The following is an 11,319-nucleotide window of genomic DNA, read 5'->3' on the forward strand; positions in this document are numbered from 1 at the left end:
AGAATAGTTAAAATTTCAAAAATTGATGCAATATTTCGAAACATCAATATATAATTAAACCGCAGTTGTTTATACAGATATTTTATTATCTAAAATGTAGAATCTACATTTTATCTATTTATTATCTATTTATTTATCTATATTTTATCTTATTTTAATTTAAAATGTAGAATTAAGTTTTGCTGAACGCTGTATAATCTTGATTGCCTCGCAATGAATATAATAAATATATAATAAACTGTAAATTTATAAAATATAGTCCAACACTAACGTAAAAGCCAATTTAACAATCCCATTTATCGAACATTATTACGCTGAATAAATGGTTCGCGTGTGTTTCAGAATAGTTAGCATTCATTGTTACATATTTACCTCGCTCTGAATGAGAGTCGCAAATTCCGCGTATTTTTTCTATGTAAATAAGAGTGCCTACGCACAACCATTGAAGGATATAGCGTTACCGGTAATGAGAACCGGAGATCAACAAGCTTGAGGATGGAATTCGACTAAAGTCATTATTCGATCGCCAGTCTCGTGTTTGCAGTAAAGGGGATCGGTTCAACGTGATATGAGAAATGCTCGGGTTAACGTTCGTTGAAAGATTAACATTTCTCTGAAGAAATTAAAGAGTGAGTAATTCGACATTTTTAACCAAGCTTTAACGGAACGTGAATTACACAAGTCTCGTTTAATGTCGGCTAGATTTAACTAGCTTCAATTTTATATCTTATTTTGTATAAGTTCAACCTCAATTTTAATTTCGTATATGTTTAATTTAAATTTAAATTTCGTGTAAGTTCAATTTAAGTTTCAATTTCATATTTAATTTCATATAAGTTCAATTTAAGTTTTAACTTCGTATTTAATTTCATATAAGTTCAATTGGAGCTTTAATTTCGTATTTAATTTCATATAAGTTCAATTGAAGCTTTAATTTCGTAACTAATTTCGTGCAAGTTCAATTTCAATTTTAATTTCATATAAGTTTTACTTTCCTTTTAAATTCAATTTAATTCAAATTCGTTTGATCAAATTCATTTTCATTAATTTCCATTCATTTTTACAACTGTTTCAGAAGGATTAGGTGACACGAAAAAGAACATTAACAACGATAACTATGACGCACATGCTATCAACTTTTCAAAAGGGTCGTCAGAATTCTCACAATATTTGGAGGCATTTGTTCCATCAAACTAGTTGTTTAAACATGAATCGACGACTGCACGAGATGAAAGTGAAGAAAAAATGCAAGTGCAATAATTTTACAACCACTTTATAACGAGGTAAATATCTATTAATTAAAGTACCGTGTATTTCAGAATATAAAATGTTCGGCCCGGAACTGGATTGTTTTAAACGATTAATCATCGATCAGAGACGACGAACGATTGGAAATTATTTTAAAAGAATGTCATGCGTGCACGAAAACTTCGTGGAGCAATTATATTCACCCCGTTGCGTGCTGAAAAAGAGATTGGGGTTTCGCGGAACAAGACGTAAAGAGAAAAAGGAAACTACGCGGGTAACGTGAATGCCGTGCCACCTAAATTAACATTTCTTCGAGAAATCTTCATCAGTTTTCTCAGTTTTCTCTTGCAATGACTGAAATGGATAAATATATGCGACCTCGTTGCGCAGATCTGTTCCGATCGAAATTCAAATATCGTTGCCCATGAAAATGGACCATGTCCGGACGAGTATTAATTTTCTTTGAACGAACCATTGAACGAACGATATTTGTGCATTTCAACGAAACGGTATTTGTTGAGTCGTTGCATTCATATATTTTCATTTCTGAATATTTAAGAGAAAAGGAAAACTAGAACATGAAATATTTCTCGAAGTAACACAAAGTAACTTCGCGTTTACGATATGTTACCATTGAAACGCGGGAATGATTTATAGTCTCGATCGATTCTACGGTGTTTACATTTGTCCAATGGTGTGTCTATGTGTCGTAAGTTTAATAACGAAGGCCTCTACTAGAACGGTTTTTGTAATGGAAAGAATCTACGAAAATACAAGAAAACGATTGCGCGTAATAATTTCTGACTGCTTCAGACATGAATTGAGATCTGTGGCTAACGTCTGCTTCCTCGAAGGCGGCAGACTTCGATTTTAAAGAGCCAATTTGTTAATGAACATATACGATGTTTCGGTACAGCTGATCGAATTCTGTACTGTATGAACAACATCGTAACATTATCGTACGCCGAAAATTTCTTCGGTCTACGATCGAAATCATCGATCATCAGGGTTCCTTTGCGCTTAGTCGCTAGCTGTTTTATTAAGGAGCATTGATGAGACGGTGACTTCGCTATTTTATCCGCGTGCTACACATTCATAATTACGCGACATATTTTTAAATTTTTTCGCTCGCGAACGCTAAATTTAATTATTTATTTATTGGCGTTTTCATCGTGTTTGAAGCGGTAGTTTCGTAATGTCGTTTTGTTTGGTGACATGAAACGAAGAACAAATATACGATTGTTCGTTTGAGAGCATTCGAGGATAAATAGAACACAGGATATGGAGGTATAAAATAACTCTTTATTTGTTGCGGGTTTTGATCGGTTTCCCGTAGATACGTTCCTCTTAATAAATTGTGAACGAATTTTCGAACAATTGCGCGATATCTTCTTCGGATTGTTCTCTCGGCGCTAATCTTGTTATACGATGCTGCAATCAAAAGAAAATGAATTAATCGTTGCGAATTAGCACGGAGGTCTTTGTAAACGTATGTTGTAACGTGTAAATGTTTACCTATAATTGCGCAAACCCGAATAATGAAATGTGTTTCTAACGGTACGTACCATTAAGGCCACAATTATGAATTCGCCATATGTAAAAGTGTAATCTGTTAGTAATATGCCGAATTTATTTAATTGTAATAAATCGTATATAGTGATCGACAAATCACTATTCTAAACTCTCGACTCTTTACTCATTGTCCACTTCACAAAAAAGTAATCTGTTCACGTTAATTCTCATGTAGATTTTAGAAATAGTTACACAACAAATTCTGAATTAATATAAATCCATTTTCGTTTCATACTTTCATTACGCTAACTTTAATTCGTAGACATGTAATTCAAACGAATATATTGAATGAGAATATTATCGCCGGGAATTCAAACGAGTTGCAGTGTTTAAATGAAAATTAATTATTTTGTGTTCCGAAAAATATAATCTGTCCGTAAAAACCCTCTGGAGATTATATTTTAGCCTGATTCAATATATAATAATAATGGTGTTAACTTAACACTTTATCGACCGATAGCCTATAAATCGGCTTTGTCCCCCGACCGGTAGCCTGTGAATCGGTTGACATAGTAACCATTAATTTTTTATCTATTATTACGATAAATGTGTTAAATTGTACTACCGTAAGTTTCAATATTATTATATAACTTTTCAAATATTAAATATTTTTCGCGATTAATAAAACAAATAAAATCAAAATAGAAATGAAAATATAACGTTGAACCAAATTTTTACGACCGAATGACCGGTCGGCAAAGTGTTAAGAAGAGTATGAAAAGTCGCGGAATACAGAAACTCACCTGCGGCAATGTGCCCTGAACCAGCGTTGGAATGTCGTCTTTCTTAAATCCTAATTTCGTCAGACCATTCTCGATTTTCATTTCGTGCATGTACTCTCTCACGGTGTCCGCCAATATTTTGCCAGCGTCTTCCCTCTTTGCTCTGTTGACGTCAGCGCCTAGTAGCTCAGCAGCTTCCAAATGCCGTTCCGGGCATGCACTTCCAGTGAAGGCGAACACAGCAGGCGCTGATATAACGACCGAGAGACCGTGTGGCAATATGGGATGATCTTTGGTGTAGCCCTGGAATAGTTTCATTATGTGACAATACATCTCTACCTCGAGATTTTCCAAAACTTTATATTACTTAATAAACGTTCGTTACAAGTTATAAGCCACATCTAAAAATTGATCGTTCTCATTGTTACAATATTATTAAAAAAATTGTCTACAATTTTGTTATTTAATAAATATTTGCTACAAGTAAAGATATTATTATAAGTTATGTCGATAAAATTCATTTTTAGTTATTTAAAAGTAAATAAAACGGTATAAATAGTAAAAACTTCAAGGGATTACAAAATATTGTGAGACTTTTCTCCACTCGTTAAAATTAATTATAAAATAAATTAATGTTTAATGGATTTCTGGTTTTTGCAGTCGCTTCAGAAAATCTTGACCGTGTATAAAGATCTAGCAAAATTGTTGTAATACAATGATTTATCAATTTTATTTAAATATTCTTCACCCATCCACATAGCAAATTATACATCGAATGAAATTAGTATATCGAATTATCCATTTCAATAATGTTAGAAAGGTTTAAATATCGCGCTTTTTGTTTGTAGTAAGAAATGTATATAACCTCACATTAGTGTATTAAATAAACTAAGTATTATAAACCACATGTTAATATCAATCACGTATGTTCCCAAATAATATCAATAAATAAAATAAAACGAAATTTTCAACATTTCCATTGTTGAATATTAATAGTTTCAGTCTTCGTCACCTTCGCTTCTAAGATTTGCACATAAATATTTATAAAATAGTTTGATGAATTTAAAATACTTCGTTGTTTACTTAACACGTTGACTGCCGATAATCGACCACTAAAATCGGCACATAATTAAAGCAATTTAATTAATTAAAGCCAAACTAGAAAATTAATATTTATCCTAGAAGATAGCATTAGAACTCTTTCACATCCGTAACATTCTAGTCAAATTCAATTTGGTCAATCATATTACAATAAAAATGAATTTTCGAAATTGGTCAGAAATTACGGTCACCCAGTAATATAATGGTGACGCGGCGACGATCATGTTAAAGGTAGTGTGGATAGGTGTTTTACAGATCCGATGAAAAATTCAAGACGCTGTTGCTACCGGAACTACGAAAACTTTTGAAACAGTTACCTCCGGTTGAAAACTTCGCACATTTCCGCTAATAGGGTAAGAGAGCCCGTGGCACAGGTGCACACCAGCATTACCGAACCCAACGCCCGCCATAGTACTTGCAAGATGCATGTTGCTTCTCGCTTCGAGGTCGTCTTGGTTGTAAACTGCTCTTGAGAAATATCTGGGAACAAGAGTACAGTGATCAATATCGTACCGATAAAATATTCGCGTTAAATTTTTCATTTAGAAAATATGTCTATTATTGGAAGTCTGTTAAGTATTACTGGAAGACAAAATAATTCCTCGCATTAATTTTTGTATTATTCGGATAGTTAAGTAGAAGTTAAAATTGGACAAAAGCGAACATTTTACTCTTTTTATTATTGTACAATTTTAATACACAATTTTATTATTGTTCTTTTTATTATTGTAATATCTATATAAATACGTTTCACTTCAAATATTTTATTGTACTACTATTGAAGTACCGCACTTATTTAAGCTTTATTAAAGGTTTCTTTTATTATGAAATTATGAAATATGAGACATGAACTTATAAAATAAATTCAATATAAAACAATTATTAAATAACTTTCGGCTCGTACCGATAAAACTTTCATGAATCTTTTTAACGTTCAAAGTCTCGAGAGAGATTTATTATATTATTCTGCTTACTTGCGCATTACTTGAAGGGCAAATTTCGACCACACATCGCTGACGGGATTACTGCCCTGATAAGCTGGTCTGAGAATAGGATTCGTAGGGCAGGGTGTCCTCTCCGAGAATGGTAAAGCAGTAAAGGATTCAAGGGCATGACAGAGAACATCGAAACCGGAATAGGCGCAGACCCTTTCTGGCATCGTCAAAGTGTGCTCCGGATCAATCAACCCCAGAGTGGGTCTCAAAGCTCTGCACTCAAAAAGAAAAATGTACGTTAAAAATTTATTTAATAATCAACATAGAATCGAGTACTTTTATAAATATTTCTATTCAAAAATAATCTTTTTCAAGGATTCTCACAGTTATTGTGACGATATTGAAACGGAAATAATAAATTTTTAAATAAAAGACTAACTACATTGATATTTTATTGATATTATTCTTTTCAAGCTATCTCTAACATGAGCAATAGAAATATTCATTCTATTGTGTAACTCTAATAATCTTTATTGCACTCTTTAACCAGTTAACTGCGACGATCTCTTTGCTAAGCGCCCACCAGTGTGTGTGGCGATAATCAAGCGATGACGAAGGAAGTTACGAATCCAGTCCAAATTATTTATAATTTTCATTTGTTTGTTTCATTTTGTCTTGACCTCGAAACATTTTACATGTATTAAAATTTACGAATAAAATATAGTTTTCGCCAGAATTACAATTTAAATATCAAATTGTAACAAAATTTTATGCATCACGGATATAATCGTCATGACAAAATTCTGCCACATCTCCCTGACGGATATAGTCGTCAAACACAGTTAACTGGTTAATTGCCTAACGTAAGCATATATTTCCAACAAATTGCAGCCAAATTGTTTCGATGATTCATTCGGTATAAAAAGTAATTCAATTCTTAATTTTTCAAACAATGTTTTACCTATTGGCGATACCGGTTTTGGCTTTCAGAGGTCGATAATCAAAGATGGAGACACCTGTAGTTTCCGATCCAGTACCAGAAGTCGTCGGTACAGCGACCAATGGTTTCAATGGCACCCGAACCGGTTTTCCTTTGCCGATAGGTGCGTTCACGTAATCCAAAAAGTCAGCCTGTGGATCGCAGCTGTACAGATTCGCTGCCTTGCAAGTGTCCATCACCGAACCACCGCCGACCTACTCGAAACATAATTTTATATGAAATTCTTAATTTTTGAACTAACGATTTAGAATTCTTAATTCTTAATTCTGAATTAACACTATGCTGTCCGCATGTCTAATCTAGATTTTCTTGTGGGGCGCTGGTGGGACTGACTTACATAATTTCATTTCTTGTGAACAAGATGTCCATACACGAAGGGCACAGGTTTTTATGAAAACACAAAGTTGCTACGTCTGTAATTTACTGTTAGTTGAACCAAACACGCAATATTAACTTTCGTTCTAGAGTTTTGAATACCACAATATAGCCACCGGCAATTACCCGATAGTTTTTGGATGGCACCACAGTGGAGCCACCGGACAGCATAGTATTAAGTTTTCTTAAAATTCTCGACGTACTTCGATACTCCGTGTAGTCGTAATTGTTATCAAGAGCGGGACTCGGATTTAACCTGCACGCAACATAAGGACCGCGAGCGCCACACCTCCTCCTGACTTCCTCGCTCATCCGTGATCGCCTAACTGCTACACTACGTCTGATGTGCTCCGTGCGAAAAACGGCGACCCCGGAGATCTAAACGCATGACAGGGGTCCGGAGCAATAAACCTCGCGATCTTATTATTGCGTGCTGGTTAATTCCGAGCCCTGATTGAGAGCATCTCACCGCTATAAAAGCATCGAAGTTCCCACGCTTGGCGTAATCGATGGCGTCTTGGAGACTCTGCTCTGTAGGCTCGACGCGTACCCTGTCGAAAACCTCGAATTCGATGCCAGCTTTCGTGAGACTGTCCATGGCAGTTTTAACGGGCAACAAGTTCACCAGATTGGGATCCGTCATCAAGCACGCCTTTTTCGTATCCATGTTCTGCATGTCCATACCCAATTCTCTGGTGACGCCGACGCCATATCGTATCGTCGAACAGGCCATCTGTAATTACCTTTAATATGTATTTTATAATTGATGCTGCCCTTTCGAAATAATATTACAAGTCTATAAATAATGTTATAACTCTAATTACATTAATATAACAATGTTAATTACTTACACTGTATTTCGAGAGATTTAATATTCTATAGCTAAATTTAAACAAATTCTAACGATTGGAAATTATAGCAGAAGGAAACTAAAACAAGTGAAAGCCAACACAAAGCAAACTTTTCTAGAATAGTTAAATCTAGTTTTCTTTTGCATCAAAAGCAAAATTTTAATAACGATGAAAAATTAAAGCAAAAAGAAACAAAGAAGTGGAAGTCAACAGCTGTGATAACGTAACATTCTAAGAAGAAAGCGGAAATTGTAATTACATAATAATTTTGATTATTAAATTGATGAATTACCGAATAGAAATTATCTCCGTCACTTGCAACAAAGAGATCTGAAAAAAATCTTTCTTGTATATAAATATTTTCAATAAATTAAATATAATGTACAATTTTAACAATGAATGTACAAGGGTTAAACACTTGAAATTTTGTGTATTACTTTATGCTGTGCCTTCTGGTATTCATCCGTAATCTACTTATCGGTGACATGTTCTAAAATCCTAGTTTCCGTTAATTGTTTATAGACCGATGTACTAGTTAGATTGCGAAAGAGTTGTACACTAAGAATTTGAAAACATCTTTATCTGAATTTATTGATTATGTTTGCACTTTGCAATCACGTGTGACGATGATATACAGGGATAATGACGATCTCGTTAAAATAAATCGTTATTTCACGTCCACGATCTATGTTTTGCAAATTTCATTAACGCATACCTCAAATGCATATTCTTTCTGTGGCACAGAATGTGCAGCCGTGCTGCGGGCTTTTGCTAGATCGTGGCGGGTCGTGCCTTCTACGTGTGCGTGAGCTGGACACTTGCATCTGTAAAAAGATATTTCAAAATAAAATGTGATTGCGACGACCATTATACTGCATTATCAGCGATTAACAAATTTTGCAGAGGGAACTCTATTAATATTAAAATGTACAGCTGTAAAAACAAGATAATAGATGTTTTTATGTGAAACTAAGAAAGTTAAATTAGAAGAATAATCGAAAGGCATTCGTATTACTTTGACACACTCCAAATGTATTAAAAAATTAAAGCATGTTTACATATATACATGGAGGCACGATTACCATTTCTGATGGTCATTTAAATTTTTCTTTATTGAAACACATAATCTGTGCCATGTTTAACTTTCGCACGATGATGGCCGGGTCGGCTGTGACCTTTATCTATGTGAAGAAATATGATATAAATTACTTATTATAAATACAAAAAGTATAAATATATAAATTATAAAAAGTAAATACATTAGATATGCAGTAGATGCGTGAAATAACTTGTACGAAAAATTATTTTGAATAATAAAAAAACAATTTACATTCTGTGATAATGACTAGAAATTATAAAAACGTGACCATCAGAAAAGAAAGATATTTATTCAGTTACATGACAATTTTAAGACTTCATGTTTTGCAAGTATGTATTACATTTAAACAAAGATTACATTATAACATCTTTTATAATTAGTATACATGAATTGTAAGTATTGCTCAACGAATATAAATCTATAGACTACTATATATTAAATAGAAGCAAGTTTACAAAGTTTTCTTTACGAGTTGTCTATACATTTATGGCTGCAAAACAAAATCATCGGATTGAAGTTACTTAAAATTCTCCAAACTGGTTTTTACATTTGTGTCCTCGATCGATTCTGTAGCTATCAAACCAATTGCAATACAGCATCAATTTAATTGCAATACTGGCGTCGTAGATTCGCAGAACTATTCATTTTGACGAGTATCTTTAACTTGCGAACGTCACGGGTCTGTAAATATGTTATTAAATATCCAATATTTACTTACGATTGGGAGGAGATGACTTGCAACAGTTCTAGAACGCGTCTTCGGGGATACATCGTCCAATATTAGGAAGTACAAAAATCAAGCAGATCAGTGATTTTGGAGAAAAATCGATGGCCAGAACGTGCGCGATACTGTCGTTGATATCTTGTGCTCCCTTCTGCGCTGGCTAGTCGTACATTCCCATCTTTTAACTCCAGTTATACACGCATGTTGATGAGATGCGATAGTCTCACATGTACGGCAACAGTGCCGTATCAAGTAGTACAATAGCATGCACACAACGTTTTACAGTAAAAAAACTTAGTCCAAACAGAAAACTTTCTCTGCATCGAAGTAAGAAAATTATTAGTCTACGTATTTACGGTTTTTAAGTTTATGAAATATTTCACCGTGCTTGGTTCCAATAGGCAGTAATTAAATATTATATTTAAAATATATGTAATGTTAAAGTAAAAATATCGAATACAATATTGAAAGTAAATATGATATTGAAGTTAAGTAATTAAGTATAATATTAAGCGCCCCATTGGTATTTATCCAGGTCTCGCGAGCCGTAAGAACTTTCAGAACATGTCCCCTCTTATCTAACTAATGCTCCACGCAAAGGAAGGAAGAAAGGAATAGAAGTGGAACGCGTCGCGTCGTGTTGCCCTCGACGACTCCCGCTCCTTTACTCCTTCCTTTTCTATTAAAAGAGTGGGGGAGAGTTTGGAAAGTTCTTGCAACAAGTCCCGTTGATATTAATTCTAACAAAACTGATTACTACAAATTGTAATCAGACTGTAAATTTCACGCGTTTATGATAATTTAAGAATATTCTTACATTATTTTCAACTTATTACAATCATTAATAGAGGGAAAAAATTTTCGGCAGACTCATTTTGCACAAGTATCCACAGTCTAATTATCTAACTCTGATTAGAAGCATTATGTGTATTCTATAAATAAGATAGATTTTTTAAATTTGTTACGTCAATATTCTTTAGGACATGCGATAATTCTTGCGATATTGTGGGCAATTATGGTTCGTTATGTAAACATGTATAATTACAGATTATAATGAAGACAATTGATTATTTATAATTCGCGCAGAGAGTTTATTGACAGCATGATGCATTATTATTGCGTATTCCATAAAATATATATGTATCACGAAACAAATTCTCGGATTCTAGAGTTCATTTTATTTATTCGATTTTAGGAATTCCACGATTATAAAATGCGCGTGCCAGATTGTCTAATCTAATCGTTGTCTAATCGTTTATTATTAATCGCACATTAATTTGCGACGATAAGGTACGGGAATGATGCGAAAAACAAGGAAACGTTGCAAGCTACTTTTTCGATTCGTATTGCAGCGTTGTTCTGCACTAGTTGAACGTAGGACGAAGCGACAGCAGCCTACAAACAGGCCGGCAGCAATCGAGTTAAGAGAATGTGTCATCAATCATAGTGTCACGCTTTAATCGCGCAGATAATTCTGTTAAAATCTTGTGCACTTTTTAGTCGTGCAAACGTTCCATTTGGGTCAGAAATATTGATCAATGACCAACGCGGTAAACACAAAAGAAGACAGTGGATAAGATATATTTTTTGCGCCGATTAAAAAATATATTAGAACAAAGATGACACTTTTACGACTACTTTTACGACTTAAATAGATTGCAGATCTATAGGAAAATATCGATTGTAAATTAA

General features: G+C 33.9%; 1 protein-coding gene and 1 long non-coding RNA gene across 5 annotated transcripts; one reads left to right on the forward strand and one right to left on the reverse strand.

The window, feature by feature from the left end:
• Nucleotides 1-487: 487 nt before the first annotated feature.
• On the forward strand, nt 488-2,929 carry LOC144467700 (uncharacterized). The gene is made up of 3 exons (XR_013493712.1): nt 488-629; nt 1,076-1,247; nt 1,320-2,929. It is a non-coding gene; the product is annotated as an uncharacterized LOC144467700 (long non-coding RNA).
• Nucleotides 2,531-9,888, reverse strand: LOC144467698 (putative hydroxyacid-oxoacid transhydrogenase, mitochondrial). Of its 4 annotated transcripts, none has more exons than XM_078176613.1 (8): nt 9,622-9,888; nt 8,520-8,628; nt 7,423-7,686; nt 6,540-6,772; nt 5,618-5,851; nt 4,961-5,123; nt 3,564-3,845; nt 2,531-2,679 (listed from the first exon to the last, which is right to left on the reverse strand). In XM_078176613.1, the coding sequence occupies exons 1-8, from the start codon at nt 9,672-9,674 to the stop codon at nt 2,596-2,598; spliced, it is 1,422 nt and encodes a 473-aa protein (XP_078032739.1). In that variant the 5' UTR covers nt 9,675-9,888; the 3' UTR covers nt 2,531-2,595. The 4 variants fall into 4 exon arrangements, with proteins under 4 accessions (XP_078032739.1, XP_078032742.1, XP_078032741.1 ...); XM_078176616.1 differs by lacking the exon at nt 9,622-9,888 and adding an exon at nt 8,097-8,134; XM_078176615.1 differs by lacking the exon at nt 9,622-9,888 and adding an exon at nt 8,097-8,134 and having other exon boundaries at nt 7,423-7,696.
• Between the last annotated feature and the right edge of the window lie 1,431 nt (nt 9,889-11,319).

Source organism: Augochlora pura, chromosome 3, assembly GCF_028453695.1.
Source record: "Augochlora pura isolate Apur16 chromosome 3, APUR_v2.2.1, whole genome shotgun sequence".
Lineage (NCBI taxonomy): Eukaryota > Metazoa > Arthropoda > Insecta > Hymenoptera > Halictidae > Augochlora > Augochlora pura.